Raw genomic sequence first — 18,934 nt, 5'->3', positions numbered from 1 at the left:
TTATTCGGTCTGTTAGAAAAGCCCAAATAAAAATAGCACAGTGTGGTAAGAACTAAAGGGGCCAAGCTATCTACCACTGCGCTGAAATGCATGGCTTTGTTTTTTGCGCAGTGATAACGGACGACCAGTTTTATTTTAGCAGTCATTCCTTAACTCATATTGAAAAGAGAATTGCACAAGCTGGAATGCAGCAGTGCAAACAAGCCTAGAGAGTTATACTCAGAGCCAGTCAATGGTGACACATGCAGAAACAAGATGGCATGTTGTCTGTACAACTACAAATAATTCTCAAAGTGCCCATGCGAATGAAAACAAAGTAGTTGCTTAGTACTTAGTAAAAGGCCATACATGCCTTTTACCTTCAGTGTAAACATAACCTGATGTGGGAGTTGGTAAAATGGCTTGCATCTGGACAGCTCCTGGTTGAGCTTGGTCAAGAATACTTCATATATTGAGGGAAACAGGATGCATTGACCATGCATAGTGGTTATCTCAAGCATAATTTGTATAAATATGTTTACAAGGTGAAAGTTGTGTTGTTGCAAAAATACAATGAAATAAAAGATAAGCAATTAAGTGTGTGTAGAGTATTTATGCATATATCTACTCATATAGCTTTACAGTAATATTTGAGAATTTTTTCTGGCCAGAAAAAAAAAAATGAGGGATCGTAACAGTGATTCTGGTTCCCAAAACAGCAGATAAAAGTGAGCATTGTCTGCACCACTTGTCTTGTACAAAATGTTGGAAGGTGCTAGCTGTTATTAGCAACATCTTCTGCAAAGTAAAGCTTATTTCATTGCCAGATTGGTTTTCAAACTGCCAAAGTTCCCTTTAGGCGTACCTTATTTTAAAATGACTTAGTCATTAACCTGACTGCTTGAAGATCTTTGCCTAGACTATGCCTATTTTCAGCTTCATACAAAGAGTGTATGTGAATTTAAACAGTCCTAGAAGGGCTGCATGCATTAGGCAAACAAATGTCTTGTTTTGTGGCCCCCTTTTTAAAAATAATGCACCAAAATGATAATCCTCCTCAAGGCATTATATGAAAACTCATGTTACTAATGTAAGGAAAACAGCAACTCTATGAATAAATTAATATTGAGTACAGGTTTGTGCCTTTCCATGCATTTCATTGCCAGCAATGTAAGAAAATCACATTCACACACAAAATTCACAGCAGCTGAAATCTGACTCCAGTGATGACGACAGAACTGTATGTGAAATTTAGCTTTATTATAGAGGAGAAGGAAGCACCCTTTTATAAATACTGTAAATGCTGGCTCCATGACATACCTGGCTGGCCATTTCAGACGAGGATAAGGATCAAATGACACATGCACATAAAAGTCACATGCGTAAACACACGCACTTAGCATTTTAACCACCTCACATATCTTAAGTCTCTGTGTTGCTTTGCTTGAAACAGGGTAGGATACAAGCATAAAGGAAATACTGACATGTAATAGCTCGTAATAGAGACGGGTATGGCTGACAGTAAAACCTATTAATACAGACCTATTAACATTCACAAATAGGCCATTCTCGAGCACGCAGACAGTTGTTTTGGAGGGTAGGAATGTTGATATTAATAGTGGGATGGCAGACCATATAGCAATCACTGGACTAGTTAAATGAAACAGTGAAAGGAAGGTCATTAATTAATGTTAGAGAAAGGAGAGGGCCAAGTACGATACCTTTGGGGTAGCCCGAGATTACAAAAAATGAAAGGCAGGATGAGCAAGAGTTAGCATGGGCCAACTGCTGTTAGCTGGCTAGGATCACTTAAATTCCGCTCAGAACAGTACGGTGCAAGGCATTATTCTATAAAGGATTTTATCGCATGCTTTCTTTAAGAGACTAAGGTGCAAGTGTCTGTCACGAAGAACAAAAAGTTGGCTATCACAGCAATGCTTTTCAAAAAGCGTACCGATTTGGAAGGAACAATTTAATGGGCCACGACAAGTTAGCAGTGTGAGAGTGCGTAGTGTTTTTCATGATTAGGAACCCATCCTAGCCATAGAAATGGTGCAGTGATTTGGTGCTTGTGGCGTTATCAGAACTAAAAAATTTACCACATTCTGCTGTATGCAGCCATACCTCGTTAATATCCGCCCTGTAATATGATGGCTTGAATTATGGACAGTATTTCTGGGGATGAAACTTTATCAAAGCATGCGTGCCTTAACATGGAAACTTGCTGTTTATACAACTGACAGGGTTTAAATGCAGAAAGCCCATTGGGACCCTCATATTTTTTTTATGTAATATGGACTACAAAGCGAACGTCTGGACTATGGTAACCAGCTACTATAACACAGCGAAAGGACTGTTAGAAGTGTTTGGCGACAAATTCAGACTGAATCATATGGCTGTTGCACCGTGGAATTACCCTCATACCACTTGCAGCATAGCGTGCAGTTTTTGTTAAACATTGAACTGCCAGTCACGCCGACTCTCTCCGCTTGCACTTTCTGACTGACAAAGCACTTCTCTTTCTGGTGTCAAAATCATTGGCACTGAAAGGCTCGGCCACTCATTTCCTGGCGCACTTTGTTCACTGCACAAATGAATTAATTAAGCCGCTCGCTGCCTATATAACCTTTTTGTTATAATCAAACAGATGTTTACTTGCAACACTAATTAAATGTTTTTTAAACAGAGCACACGGCAAGAACAAAAAACCACTCGAGTTAAAGCATGTCGGACATGAGGAGAACTTGGCACAGGTGCAAAGAAGGGAATCCGCAAATACAATCCAAACAGTAAGGAAATCGGTTGAATTTAAATGTCACCTCAGCCTCAACAGGTCGATGGCTGCACCGGGACTGTAGGACTTTCAGAAATGGCTCAACGTCAGCATTGCAGGGGCTAACCACAGTGCACTAGCGCTTAGCACATTTTGAAAAATCCAAGCAAACCTTGTTAACGTGGTTTGGTAATATGCACAAATATGGCCCCGTCACAACTATACGACAAACGTGAGCAGATGTGTCCAAAGAAACCTATAGCTGGGCATTGTGGAAGGTGCAAACAAGCAGCTACATTCAAGCAAACAAATTAATGAATGCAGCAAATGCAAAGAAGGCTAAGGAAATCTAGGAAGCATTCTACATTTCTGACAAACACATTCCCATAGGCCCACAATCGCCTTCATCCCGCAGGCAAATAATGTTCATTGCAGGCAGTCGCAGGTAAATGAATGCAGCAGATGCATGTGTGCATGTGCATTGATGACATATATTTCTAAAGGCTTCGAGAATGTCTCACACAAGCTGGTACAGCTTACTTAGAAATCTCTAGTTAACAACTGTTCGACACTAATAAAGCCAAGCTGTTGAGCACCTCGGCGACAGAAGTGTAGTGAAAACAAATATGGGATCAGGTGCTGATTCAAAGAGTACAGTTTCTATCCCGACTGTCATGGCTCACGGAGCACTTCAAGATCGCTGCATTTTACCAATGGCCATAGCAACCATGATGACGCGCTTAATATTGCAAGCATTTCTCTAAAATCCAACTTAACCCCATGCTGCTAAGCAAAAGATACATTGTAGTCACGGCAGTTTACTGATCACGATTTTCATTTTTAATCATGATTCGCTATTATGGAAAACTGTGTATGTATAGTTCTAATCCGGAACCAAAGTGTTCATATTAACATGGCACAATTATATATGGGTTGCTTGATTTGAGAAGTGCAAGCACCTGCTGTGGTCTTTTTTCTTTTTGTAACAGATAAAATGGAATGCTCATGAAAAAGAACTGCACTAATCGGCACATATTACAGACTTGTGCATTGTGAAACACTAGTGAACGAGTTGCGACAATGGCTTTTGTTCGTACTTAAGTCTTCGTGACTTGGTCATAACGTCTTACAACCCAAACTTAACACTACTGCTTTGGCTCAGACCATGATCACATACAGGGGAAATTGAATTCATTCAATTTGTCGTGCAAATTTTATTGCAGATATAGGCCCCCATAGCCCGGCAGGAAATAAAAAAAGACGCTCCAGATGTGAGAGCTGCCATGCACACCGATGTTTTCACACAGATTTCACAGTGCCGCCGGCGTATGGTCGTAATCCGGCCACTCATAGTCGCAAATTGCACTTTATGGAGCACAACACCGCAGAATGCTGGCAGCGCTTCTGTAGTCCCGGAAGAAAACATCTCAACAGCCGTGCAGCCGAGGTCGTTTCGCATACGCAAAACACAAGCTTCAGATTGGTCTCGTCGCTCTTACGGCGGTTATCTAACACAGTACACACGAACTACAAACAATATCGGTGATGGCTACGCCGCAGCACAACGACTTGTGCTTGCGATCACTGCAACAGCTGCAACGACTGCGACTCGCTGCAGAGCTCGATTTCATCACGTCGCACTCACGGCAGTTGTCAAACTCAGTACACACGAGTGCACCTGAACCAGGATCTGCTGTACAGCTCTAAGTTCATTTCAGCATTCGGAAAACGAAGCGTGCGTAGTAAGCCTTTCAAACGTAATTATAGTTGCAGGCGATATCACTGACTGACGCAAGAGCACTCATTACGACCGCAATCACTTTCATTACTTGACATTTGCCACTGCACTGTGAAGCTTGCTGTATGCACCGGAAATTCAACCTGGGGAGCTGCTTCTCGCTGCTGTTCGTGATATCCTCGCGCGAATAAAGGACACTTGTAACTATCACAAACGGTTCCAAATAAACACTTCGCGACACCGGCACTGTTACGTCTTGTGTAGACAGCGTAGGTTTGAAGGCCGCTCGATCAACTCGGTGCAGACGCCGACAAAACAACTTGGGGGAAACTGCCGCTTGCCGCTGTTCCACACAGTGAAGCTCGAAGTCACTGTCAACACTCATAATAGTTACACGCGGCCAATATTACGTGTTTCTCGGCACAGCTACCACCTACTAGGCCTGGTTTCTCATTCCGCTTCGCGGGCGGCCATCTTGCTGAGGAGGCGCGGCCTGGTAACGCTGCGCTGCTATGTCACGGGACAGCAGCCAATAGCGCGATGCGACCATCCGCTCGCGCGGCAAAAACTTCAAGTTGACCAACTTTGTATGCACAGGCGGATGCGTTCATGCGCCCCATTGTTCGGCCCTTGCCCACTGTCACAATGATGCGTGCGCATGCAGAAAAAAAATGATCATACAGCAGCCTTGTACACCCCCTTGCGTGAGGGCGCACAGGTGCGTGAGGGCGCGTTGCGGATGAGGTGCTGTACGATCAAGTTTGCTGCATGCGACCGAGCGGACGACTCCGGCGTTCTCATTGGCGCGCTTGTCAAAGGCGCCCGTGCGGCAGCACAGGCATCTGCCGTAGCAAAGCACGAAGATATCTTTCCGTACGAACACACACATTGATATTTTGGCTCACCCGAGACATGTTTAGCTGTGATATTTTTCATGAGCATTTCATTTTATCTGATACTAAAAAAGAAAAAAGACCACCGCAGATGCTTACGCTTCTGAAAGCAGTCAACCCATTTACAATTGTGTCATTAATATGAACGCTTTGGTTCCGGATCAGAACTGTACATACAGGTATCCATAACAGCGAATCGTGATTAAAAATGAAAAGCATTTTCAGTAAAATGCTGTGATTGCAATTTATTTTTTTTGCTCAGTAGCATACAGTGAAGATGGATTTTAGAAAAATGCTTGGCAATATTAAGTCTGTTATCGTGGTTGCCATGGCTACTGGTAAAATGCAGCGATCTCGAAGTGCTCCGTGAGCCATGACAATCGGGATAGAAACTGTACTCTTTGAATCAGCACCTGATCCCATATTTATTGTTGCTTTCACTACACTGTTGTTGCCGAGGTGCTCAACAACCTGGATTTATTAATGTCGAACAGTTGTTGACTAGCACTTCCTAAGTAAGCTGTACCAGCATGTCTCAGACATTCTCGAAGCCTTTAGACGCATATGTCATCAATGCACACATGCATCTGCTGTGTTCATTCACCTGTGACTGCCTGCAATGAACATTATTTGCCTGCTGGCCTGCTGGATGACGGTGATAGTAGGCCTATGAGAATGTTTTTTGTCAGAAATGTAGAATGCTTCCTAGATTTCCTTAGCCTTCTTTACATTTGCTGCATTTCTAAATGTGTTTTATTGAATGTAGATGCTTGTTTGCACCTTCCACAATGCTTAGCTATAGGTTTTCGTGGACACACACCTGTTCACATTTGTCGTATGGTCGTGACGGGGCCATATTTGTTCATATTGCCAAACCACGTTAACAAAGTCTACTTGGATTTTTCAAAATGTGCTAAGTGCTATTGCACGGTGGTTGGCTCTGCAATGCTGATGTTGAGCCGTTTCTGAAACTCCTACAGTGCCGGTGCAGCCGTCGACCTGTCGAGGCTGAGATCATAATTAATTTCAAACAATTCCCACACTGCTTGTATTGTATTTGCAGATTCCCTGCTTTGCACCTGTGCTGAGTTCCCCTCGTGCCCTACGTGCTTTAACTTGAGTAGTTTTTTTCCTTCTTGCCGTGTGCTCTGTTTAAAAAAAAACATTAAATTAGTGTTGCAAGTAAACATCTGTGAGATTATAACCAAAAGGTTATACAGTCAGCGAGCGACTTAATTAACTAATTTGTGTAGTGAATAAAGTGTGCCAGGAAATGAGTCACCGAGCTTGTCAGTGCCAGTGATTTTGACACCAGAAAGAGAAGTGCTTTGTCAGTCAGAAAGTGCAAGCGGAGAGAGTCGGTGTGCCTGGCAGTTCAGTTTTTAACAAAAAGTGGACACTATGCTGCAAGTGGTATTAGGGCAATTCCACGGTGCAGCAGCCATATGATTCAGTCTGTATTTGGCGCCAAACACTTCTAACAGTCCTTGCGCTGTGTTATAGTATCTGGTTACCACAGTCCAGACGTTCGCATTGCAATGCATATTACACGACAGAAATATGCAGGTCCCAATGAGCTTTCTGCATTTAAACCCTGTCAGTTGTATAAACAGCAAGTTTCCATGTTAAGGCACGAATGCTTTGATAAAGTTTCATCCCCAGAAATACTGTCCATAATTCAAGCCATCATATTACAGGGCGGATATTAATGAGGTATGGCTGCATACAGCAGAATGTGGTAAATTTTTTAGTTCTGATAACGCCACAAGCACCAAATCACTGCACCATTTCTATGGCTAGGATGGGTTCCTAATCATGAAAAACACTACGCACTCTCACACTGCTAACTTGTCGTGGCCCATTAAATTGTTCCTTCCAAATCGGTACGCTTCTTGAAAAGCATTCCTGTGATAGCCAACTTTTCATTCTTCGTGGCATACACTTGCACCTTAGTCTCTTAAAGAAAGCATGCGATAAAATCCTTTATAGAATAATGCCTTGCGTCATACTGTTCTGAGCGGGATTTAAGTGATCTTAGCCAGCTAACAGTAGTTGGGCCATGCTAACTCTTGCTCATCCTGCCTTTCATTTTATGGAATCTCGGGCAACCCCAAAGGCATCATACTTGGCCCTCCCCTTTCTCTTACATTCATTAATGACCTTCCTTTCACTGTTTTGTTTAACTAGTCTTCAGTGATTGCTATATGGTCTGCCATCCCACTATTAATATCAACATTCCTACCCTCCAAAACAACTGTCTGCATGCTCGAGAATGGCCTATTCGAGAATGGCAAGTTCCTACCCAACAGAACAACCGTCCGTGTGCTTGAGCCTAGCCAATTTGCCAATGTTAATAGATATAGAAGAAGTTAGCGCAAAACTTAGACGAAGACAGAGAAGAAACACACAAGACGACAGACGTCTAAGTTTTGCGCTAACTTCTTCTATATCATGCAAAGCCAACTTGCCCGACAACACGCTCTTCTCAATGTTAATAGGTCTGAATGAATAGTTTTTACTGTCAGCCATACCTGTCTCCATTACGAGCTGATATGTGTCAGTATGTCTTATTTTCTTTGTGCTGGTATCCTACCCTGTTTCAAGCGAAGCAACACAGAGACTTCCATTATGTGATGTGGTTAAAATGCTAGGTGCGTATGTTTACGCATGAGACTTTTATGTGCGTATGTCATTTGATCCTTATCCTTATCTGAAAAGGCCAGCCAGGTATGTCACTTTGTGAAGAAGGAAGCGAAAAAAACGGATGAGGGACGGAATAGGGGACACAAAAACACGTTCACGAGCACTAACTACCAACTGTTTATTCATGCTGTAGTACAAGGGATATACAAGATCAGAATATCGAGCATGCGCACAGAGAAGGCACAAAGAAGACACTAGTGCAAATCTCGTGCAACACCTTGCCTCGTGCAAGTGTAGGGCAAAATTGGAGAAGACCACGATTCTTGGCAAGAGCCATAATGATAAGGCTAGGCTCGTTCAAGAGTCTTATTATATCAGAAAGCTGTCCGATCGTTGTGTCAGTGACACGTCTGTGTACGTATATTCAGCTGAATGTGCTTATTTAAATTCGTTTTTTGATTAACTTGTGTGCTTGACTGATGTGCGGCCTTTGTGCCTTCTCTATGCGCATGCCCGATATTCTGATCTTGTATATCCCCTGTACTACAGCATGAATAAGCAGTTGTTACCGTAAAAACCGGAATATAGGTCGAACTTTTTTTCAAAAAACAATGGCGAAAAGTAGACCCCTGTCTTATATACCGGTCATTGGCGGAAAAACTAGAGAAGTCTTGCAACGATGGGCGTCTAAAGTCAACAGCCTCCATCACCATTGCCATCAGCAGCAGCGCGGCGACGTTGTGGCACCTCCATTTTACGTTTTCGTTGTTGCAAAGCTATTTTGGTTAAAGGCTGCTTTTTCACATTTTGTTTCAAAATGAGCGGAACCCAACGGCAATTCACCGTCGCCTTCAAGAAAAACGTGACTGGGTATGCGGAAGCTCATGGCAACCTGGCGGCAGAGCGCAAATTTGCAGTATCTGAAAAGATCATTCGGTACTGGCGGAGGCAGAAGTTGCGTATTACAACTTGCAGCAACCAGAGGAGAACATCTATCCGTGGGCAGACCGCAGCATATCGCGATTTGGAAAAAAAGGTTGTGGAGTTTGTCCGGGAGCTGCGTGCAAGATCGCTGCCTGTGACTGCCGAATTCATCCACGTGAAAACGGTAGAGATATCGCATGGAGCGGCAAAAGAAGCCAGAGTAAGCGCATGTGTAGACATGCGCGTACCTCGTTTGTTTTCTCTACTCCGTGCCGTGATGATAAGGTGCTGACAAACACGCGGCTCGATGGGCATGTGATACTGTTGAAAAATTGGCCGGGTGTACATTAGAGCAGCATTTAAATGAAAATAAATACTGTCACCAATGTGCAACCTGTTGAATCGCATTTGTTTCAAGGTAAGGGCAACTTTCGGTACTTTTTCCATTGAAAAAGATTTTTTTTTCATTTTTAGAATTCGTTAGTTGGGGGGTCGACCTATATTCCGGTCCGACCTATAGTCCGGTTTTTACGGTAGTTAGCGCTCCTGAACGTGTTTTTGTGTTCCCTACTCCGTCCGTCGTCTGTTTTTTGCGCTTCCTAGTAAACAACTTGAATCACCAACTAGCCCGGCAGCTTGCTCTCCTGAACAGAGGTATGTCATGGGGCCAGCATTTACAGTATTTATAAAAGTGTGCCTCCTTCTCCTCTATAATAAAGCTAAGTTTCACATACAGTTCTGTCATCATCAATGGAGTCAGATTACAGCTGCTGTGAATTTTGTGTGTGAATGTGATTTTATTACATTGACGGCAGTGAAATGCATGGAAAGGCACAAACCTGTACTCAATATTAATTTATTCTTAGAGTTGCGGTTTTAGTTACATTAGTAACACGAGTTTTCATATAAGGCCCTGAGGAGGATTATCATTTTGGTGCATTATTTTGAAAGAGGAGGCCACAAAACAAGACATTTGTTTGCCTAATACATGCAGCCTTTCTAGGACTGTTTAAATTCACATACACTCTTTGTATGAAGCTGAAAATAGGCATAGTCTAGGCAAAGATCTTCAAGCAGTTAGGTTAACGACTAAGTCATTTTAAAATAAAGTACGCCTAAAGGGAACTTTGGCAGTTTGAAAACCAAACTGGCAATGAAATAAGCTTTACCTTGCAGAAGATGTTGCTAATAACAGCTAGCACGTTCCAAAATTTTGTACAAGACAAGTGGTGCAGACAATGCTCACTTTTATCTGCTGTTTTTGGAACCAGAATCACTGATACGATCCCTCTTTTTTTTTTTCTGGTCAGAAAAAATTCTTAAATATTACCTTAAAGCTATATGAGTAGATATATGCATAAATACTCTACACACACTTAATTGCTTATCTTTTATTTCATTGTATTTTGCAACAACACAACTTTCACCTTGTAAACATATTTATACAAATTATGCTTGAGATAACCACTATGCATGGTCAATGCATCCTGTTTCCCTCAATATATGAAGTATTCTTGACCAAGCTCAACCAGGAGCTGTCCAGATGCAAGCCATTTTACCAACTCCCACATCAGGTTATGTTTACACTGAAGGTAAAAGGCATGTATGGCCTTTTACTAAGTACTAAGCAACTACTTTGTTTTCATTCGCATGGGCACTTTGAGAATTATTTGTAGTTGTACAGACAACATGCCATCTTGTTTCTGCATGTGTCACCATTGACTGGCTCTGAGTATAACTCTCTAGGCTTGTTTGCACTGCTGCATTCCAGCTTGTGCAATTCTCTTTTCAATATGAGTTAAGGAATGACTGCTAAAATAAAGCTGGTTGTCCGTTATCACTGCGCAAAAAACAAAGCCATGCATTTCAGCGCAGTGGTAGATAGCTTGGCCCCTTTAGTTCTTACCACACTGTGCTATTTTTATTTGGGCTTTTCTAACAGACCGAATAACATTACAGAGAGAAATCAGTACTGTTGCACAGTCGCTCTTCTGTGAAGTGCACAACTGCTGCAGTTAGAGCTGATTTTACATATTCCAAATTACTGAGAATGTCATAATTTTCTCGTGCATTTGGGCTCGTATTCGACAACAGTTTAAATAAGGAATATTTAATACATGCACAATTCAGACACACACTTCTTATTCGATGAATAGATAATTGTCTTTTGCAATAACAGTTAAGTGGGCAGACAGCAAGGAGGCCTGTTTACTTGACAGTGACAACCAACGTTTATAGATGATAACTAAAGTGTGCATGGATTAATGAAAAAGCTACAAAATAAAGGCAATTATAATACATGCAAAAATGTTGCAATGCGCTAGTTTGGATAACTGGTGATTTAACCTGTGCCTGATCTCAGCTATGTGAATTTCCCTGTTATAGTTACAAACGATCGAATATTTACTCCTAACCTATAGTTTGTTCTGGTACCGTATCCTTATCTCCGAAAATTCACAATACAAATCGCGTCGTCAATCTGAAATCGTTATTACATGTTAGGGTATAGCGTAACTTTCAATGGGGGCACTCTTCAAATGTTAGGAGGTAAAAATCTTAGATTGTAGTTAGAACGGTTGCATATATGGGTGGTCTTCAGCGGAGTCTAGCCGACTAGCGGTCAAACGAGTTGTGTCAGGATTGCGGTGCGATGTTTTTTTTTTCACTTTCTGAAGTAGAAATAGCATAAACGTTAATCGTTTCCCGCGACGCTGTTTTAGAACCTCGCCTGCAGTGTTGCAAAGTTTGTTGCAACTTCGTTCGCGGACATCAGAATCGGCCGCGCCGAGATGCATGGCTATCACAGCCGATCGTGGTTTTACTTGCTACGAAAAATCTCACAGCTAAACATGTCTCGGGTGAGCCACAATATCAGTGCGTGTGTATTCGTACGGCAAGATATCTTCGTGCTTTGCTACGGCACATGCCTGTGCTGCCGCACGGGGGGCACTGACGAGCACGCCAATCAGAACGCCGGAGTCGTCCGCTTGGTCGCATGCAGCAAACTTTATCGTACAGCAGCTCATCCGCAACGCGTCCTCACGCGCCCGTGCGCATGGTCGCAAGGACGCGTGCGCATGCAGAAAAAAAAAAAAAAACATCGTACAGCTGCCTTTAGATGAAGGCGAAACACAAAAGGCACCCGTGAGCTTCCACGTGGAAAGGACAGAACCCATGAACGTCAGCTGCAGCCAAGTGCAAAGGCAGAAGCCGCGTTGTGTGAATAGCTGCCGCTTACATTGTCTATCAAACCATCATAAGTAACCTATATGAAGGGTCCGTACATATAGTGCTAACGCACCTACGTTGCATTTATTTTAACGAAATAAATGGGGGGTTAATTTTTTTTGCCTCTGCTGGATTTTAACCAGGGATGGGGTGTATATATCTTGTGTTTTGTGAATAAATTTAAGTTGATACATGCGCTGTTTTTTTTCACTGTCCTCGTCTATTGCACTACCTTTAAAACATCAACTATTTAGTGACTTTCGGAAACTAAACCAATTTCGACACACCTGTCAGAAGCAGCAGCGATGTATTCCTTCGAGATCTCAATGCCTCGAATTTCTGATATTGCAAAAAAAAAATGGCAGCTTTCACCTAATTTTCCCAGGCGCGAAGGAAAAGCGTGCTGTACACGCGCTGTGGAATGCGAACAACCTGTATGGACCAGAGTGCATGCTCATATGTGCAACTAGCCTCACGGGCGCAAGCGGCGTGTTTCATTCCATGACGTGAAGAGCTGTGCACAAAGCACAATACGCGATTGGCTACCCAACACTGTCACATTAGGCACTCCAGTAATGACACATAAGAGGTGGCGTTTAATCGAACTGAGCTTCAATGTGCTAGGCAAACAGCACATACTCTAAAGGAAAAGCCCATGGACCGCGGAAGTAGACAATAAATTATAAACTCCAGCGCTCCATAGGCGAACAGCTCGAAATCTAGCGGTGCGCTACTCCCCACAGACAAGCGGAAACTTGCACATTTCAATTAGACGACTACTTGCGTGCAACCCAAAGAGGTTGATTTCTCTTCTTCTTCCTAATAGATTTTGATCTTCACATGGTCCATGTGACGCCGGTGCGTTAAATAATGCCGGAAAGGCCGGACTAACTGCAAGTGACAACATGCCTAACAAACACTACATCAGCATAGAACAAGGCCAACTATAATGGCATGCCAAGTCGTGCGAGAAAATTGCGGAGAAAACCCCTCAAAGTGAAGATGCAGGCCTTAAACGAGAACTAAAGGTAACAGACAGGCCTGGACACAAATACACTCAACAAATAAAAAAAAAGAAGTACATACCTTTCTTTATTTTCAGTGTCACCACATCGTTGGCCAGCCTCAGACATTTGAGTACTGCGAAAGCAAGGAGAGAGAAAGAAAAGGAAAGATAATTAGCATAATTAACAAAAAATTGCACGTAATGTATCTTACGAGCACACAAATCTACAGTGACCAAAACAAAAAAGCCGTTTCTGAATATGTGCCCCTTAAAGTATTACTCTTTCTTCATAGTAGCATGAGTGACACTGCCGAGCGGCATGAACCATGGAGTTAAAACGCAGACTCCTTAGTGTGAGCGTTTAGCGTCGCAACAGCTGCGGCAGACCACGTTCCTGTCAAGTTTCACAGATGATTACCCTTCACATTTCATCACACACTATTTAACCGAAATACTCGGCACTGGCACACGTGCAAAGGGAGCCAACAACCACTGAAACCAAGGAAAATACTAGCAAGTGTTACTTAATTGTGGTTTTGTTGATTAGAAGAGGAAATTAACTCCATGATTATTTTTATATAGGAGGTCATTTTACAGAAAGCAGAAAAGATACCACTGGGGGGGGGGGGGGGGAATCCGAACCCATGGCCCCGGCATGACATGTGCAGTGCTCTACCAGCTGAGCTACGGCGGCAGCTGTTCCATCTCATACTTTCGAAGGTATTTACATAACGTGTGGCCCAACTTTGGGAGTGTTGACCAGCGCCGCACCTGGCCATGGTGGCAGACATGGAAAGCACGTCCTGTTGTACCGCAAGCGCCACGTAAAACGGTGGCCGTGCTGGCATCAGTCACGAAATCCGCAGTGTGCAGGGACTTCGATAAAAGCGAGTTTGCTTTCCGCGAAATTCAGGTCATCAGGCCATGAAGGGAAACCGTTCCTGTTTCATCGAAGCCAGCTGCTTAGTCGGTAGTCCTGGTCCAGAAACTGAAATCGGGAACCACCGACTAACCACGCAGTCGTCTCTGCCAGTTGAAGTAACAGTAAATTGATGTTACCTGCCAAGCCAAAGGAGCTGCTGTGGGACACACCGTAGTGCAGGGCTTCGGATTAACTCTGACAAGCTGGAACCCTGACACGCGCCCCGGAATTTTCAGTCAAGCGATGACACCGACGATGACTCGCGCCGCGAGGGCGAATTAATCTAAACTAAAAGCACTGAAAGATCGCTGAACAAGCTTGTTCCCTTTGGTTCCACGTGGCATAAAATAAGTTAAATGGAAGATCCTCTTTCTGTGATACTCTGCCGAACTAACGGACATCAGAAGCGGTTATTCGCCCAACACATCAACCCAACAACGCAGCGAGCTGCCGACCCTTGCCGTTGCAGCAGTTAACTCCAGTGGTGGAGCAACTGCCGAAGATGGCCTGCGTTCTAATGTAGGCACGCTGACATGGTGCTCCTATTTCTGTGCACAGGACACGACAGATTTGAGATCTTCTGTGGCTCCTAGTCGAAAAAGCTTGAACCACCACGCAAACACCATGCATTTTATTTTTATTTCCTGTTTTCCTCATCTCAGGAATGAGAGGTTACCATAGAAACACATCACATCCATTAATTGTAGCTGCCACCAGCGACGTTTGCTTCCCCTAGTTTATTTTTTTTTGTTCTCGCATTTTTTTCTTCCAGAACATTTCTGCTGCCGAACACGCAATTTCACAAAACAGTACCACGCCCTGGGGCAAGAATATCATCTTCGGATAAAGACCAAAACTGTGCCCTCAAGCAAGCCACGCGGTTTTGCCCGATCAAAGAAAGCAAACAGTACCGAGAGCACCCAGGGCGCGCGGGGCACTAGGGAACATTTCTGCCTCTTGCCGTTTTGTTGAATATCCCAACTATAACATCGTCCTGGAGCAGCCCCTATAACCAGGCGGATAAACACACCCCTGAAAGACGGGCCCCACATCGACCGCACTTGGCCGCACAAGCGGAAAAAGCGTATTGATCTCGCCTTAAGGACGACCAAACGGGCGGCGCTTGTTTTTCATGCGCAGGTGGCATTGTGTACTCGTCCTATCCATTTTTTTTCCCTTCCCTCCTTCTTTCACCAGGCAAACATGGTTCCCGATAACGGAGAGGGAAAAAAAAATCCAGCGGTCACGCCTCCTAAACAGAGGGAACCCACACAAGACGCGAAGACGATCGACAAAAAATAATCGCCATAAATGAAACGAACCGTCCATTAAACGCGCGCCACGCATCAATAGGGACGATCCGCAACGAAGGCAGGCCGACCCCAACGGGCACCACGGAGCTGAAGAGTTCGGGACGCGGCGGGTTAAGAAGAGAAGAGCGCAGATAAGCACGCCGCACGCGAGTTCCGAAATGGGCAAAGCGCTCACACCGCGTCCCCTGGGCGGCGCTGCGGGAAGCGTGGCCGCCACGACGCATAGCAGCAGAGCGCAGTGGAAAGTTCTGGCTACAGTTGACAAGGGACGAGTTTGAAAAGGGATGCTTAGCGCCCGCAAGGGCTCTTGTCCGTGCTTTGTCGCGCTAAGCTTCCCTTCAAAACGAAAGCCGCAAAAAAAAAAAAAAGCAGCAGCACGAGGGCGCCTCTATAGCAAGCTCGTTGTTGGCGTGCGCGCTCCGACGGTCCCACGGGTTGACAGGCGGAATTATCAGCCGAAAGGCGCTCCGCAACACCCAATGAGACAAGCGCGAGTCCTCCTCCGCTCTCCTCCTCCCCTCTGTCTCCACAAGATGGAGTATGCTAGGCGTTGTCTTCGGAGAAGAAAGCCCACGAGCCTGTTACATGTAATCAGACATATAAATCAGTCTCCGTCTGAACTTCTCTACAGAGCATCCCTGTCCATGCCGGTAAATTCGCCGCGTCACAGAGGCATCAATTTACCAGAGGCCAAATCACAAGTGTCATTCGCTCAGATAAGCAAGGCGAACATAACGACGTCGACGGTCGCCAAGTGCCGAAAGCGCACTTGTGCCACTCTTCACCGCAGTACCTGAACGTTCTGCAGTGAAGCAGAACACAATCAGCGTTGAGCGGTGAAGCCCATGCTCTGAATCGATTAGTATGTTCGTGTGGGCCAGTCTGTGAGGCATCATGGAGAGGTGCAGCGCAAAGGAAACAAGGACGACATAGACACAAATGAAAGAGGACTCCCCTGTGAATCGAATCTGAATCACAGAACTTTTTTTTTTACTGGAAAAATTGCAGCGCAGCAGTAACAAATACGAGACGAGAAGGACGCAAACACAAGCGCTTGTGTTTGCGTCCTTCTCGTCTCGTATTTGTTACTGCTGCGCTGCAATTTTTCCAGTATGCAGAACCAACTAGCCAGTCACTATGTGTTAAGCTTTTTTTTTTACCACTGTGCTGTCAGAAACTGAAGAGTTGAAGTAGATTTCACAACGCCGCGGTCAGCACTACCATTTCAAACAAATTATTTTGTCTCTAATAGGCACTACGGTGCTTCGACAGCAGTGGCAGGCGTTGCCAGTGATGGTGTCGTTCCGACTCAGGGCTTGAAGAAAGTTGTGGAAATATCTCCATCTGCTCCTCCGCGCGGGTGCAATCCCGTATCGCCGGCCGACAAGGCCAGTGCCCTCCGGGAACACGATATCGGCTCTTCGATCGCGAGACTCCCCACGGACGATGTGCGTGAGAGTATCCTGTCGAAATCAAAGCACGCGAATAGCCGGAAAATGCGATATCTTTCGTGCCAGCGCTAACACAACGGGCGTGTTTGCACGCAAACACCTCGTGACTATGGAAAGGACTCCAACGCAAAGGGACGCACACAACTCAGCACAGAAAAAAACGGACACTCTCACGCCGTTGGCTCGAGAATGCTAGAGGCGAAAGTTACCAGGAAAAAAAAGTGAATAAAACGAAATAAGAACAAAATATTATTCACGCAGATACAAGTGTCCCAATAAGCCCTTATTCATGCAATATTTTTAGGACCAATGAATTGTGGCTAATTTTACACGTTTTCATAGAAATCTCGGTAAAACGGGGAAACCTCGGTCCTTTGAGCCACCAATGTCGGCGGAAGGCGTAGAAGCAGCGTGTTCAGAAGTCTCGACGACCCGAAAACTGCTGAAACCGAGCGACGTGCAGTTAAAAGGCAAGCTTCTAGCAATTATGTAACGCCTGGACCGACCTTCGCGCCTTTTCTGTAATAAATCCCTTTCCCTCCCCAAGCCCCTCTCTCTATCTTTGTCTTTATATGCTAACATTTCTGAGCAACTTGAAACCCTTCCTCACATGTCTGTGCATCGCGTACCGTGCCATAAAACATAACATGCAGAGGTGGGCATTTGACTTCAAAAATCTCGACCTCAACCTCAAAAAAAAAAAAAATTGCCGACCTCACTCAACCTCAACCTGATCAGTTGAGGTTGAGGTCTCCTGAGACGCCCTCACCTCACTTTTCCAGAGGCCACTGGCGACCTCACTCAACCTCACCTCAACCTCAAATGTTGACCCAGAGGTCTGCCACTCGACCTCAGAAAACAAACAAAACAAAGAAAAAAAATGATTAACAAGTTTTTCAGTTAAAACAATTCAGAGAATCCAGTGAGACAGCAAATCCAAAATGACGTGGTACCTTTGTCATGACTAGTTATTACAATAGCGGCACTCAGCGGCCTGTAATTATTTAATAAGGTGTGTACAGACACCACTGATGTCCATGCAATAGGAGAAGCTTATAATCTGGGATGAACCCTCGGAGAGTATATGGCCTGCGGACAGGGGTGTCCCTTACGCGGTTACAGCCAGTACGACGGAGGGTACTTAATTCATTAAGCTTGCTTCACTAGCTAATTATTAGCTTATCAGTGTCAACATACTTCGCGTACACTTGTTCGTATTGGAAGCCTCTCGCTCATTCACGCACGGACCGGCAATCGACAAACACAGACCTTCTACACCATTCACCAGAAATTAAAAAAGCGGGTGGGGGGGGGGGGGGTATTCACTATGCTCTTATTAGATTTGAGAACAGCGAATGTAAAGAAACTGGTCGCCGATGTGCTTTCCATTGTGACGTCTGCGTATCAATATATTTCGATTTTTTAGCCCTATCCGGCATAGCGAGAACACTCAGTGTAGATGAAAATTTTGCCACCCAGCAAACGTTCTTTCCAGTCCTCTGTTTGCTGCCTTCGAAAACACGCTGCGACTGTAGAACACCAACAGGGGAGCGTTGTATTAAGTCTATGTAGCAGCGAGTGGCTTCTTTTATTAATGCGAAATCATTAGATGGCTCAGTTTCAACGTCATATCCGCAAAAAAAAGTGTCCGCAAGAAACGGCACCATGTGACGTCGCGAGCCGACGAGTCACGTGACTAAGATGATGACGTCACATCATTAATTAACGCTGATTAACATACACTGATCAGCTTGCCTAATCAATGCTTACTGATGTATTTAGGTAACGCTAAGACTAATTAGTATTAGTGATGACATCACATGAGTGTGACATAATAGGAGATCGCCTGACAGCGATGCAATGTGACGTCAAACCTAGTCACGTGACGACGGTGTAATATGACGTCACACCTAGTCACGTGACAACGATGCAATGTCACGTCATACCAGGTCCCCACTCACCCCCATTTGAAGGTCCATATGGATCCCACATTACTACGCATGCGCGCATGATGCATTACAAAGAGTGCCCACAACTCGGTCCACGTTAATGACATTCCGGTTG

At 44.4% G+C, this 18,934-nt stretch overlaps 1 protein-coding gene across 1 annotated transcript in view; it reads right to left on the bottom strand.

Moving 5' to 3' along the window:
* LOC144115117 (uncharacterized) overlaps positions 1–18,934 on the bottom strand; it is a gene marked incomplete in the record, with an annotated part of 149,375 nt that overhangs the window by 100,952 nt on the left and 29,489 nt on the right. The window contains 1 exon segment of the mRNA XM_077649281.1: positions 13,265–13,318. Coding sequence (XP_077505407.1) covers positions 13,265–13,318 — 54 coding nt within the window.

This window comes from Amblyomma americanum, chromosome 1 (genome assembly GCF_052857255.1).
Source record: "Amblyomma americanum isolate KBUSLIRL-KWMA chromosome 1, ASM5285725v1, whole genome shotgun sequence".
NCBI lineage: Eukaryota > Metazoa > Arthropoda > Arachnida > Ixodida > Ixodidae > Amblyomma > Amblyomma americanum.
Note: the sequence above shows the minus strand (reverse complement) of the source record. Positions and strands in the feature narration are given on the sequence as shown.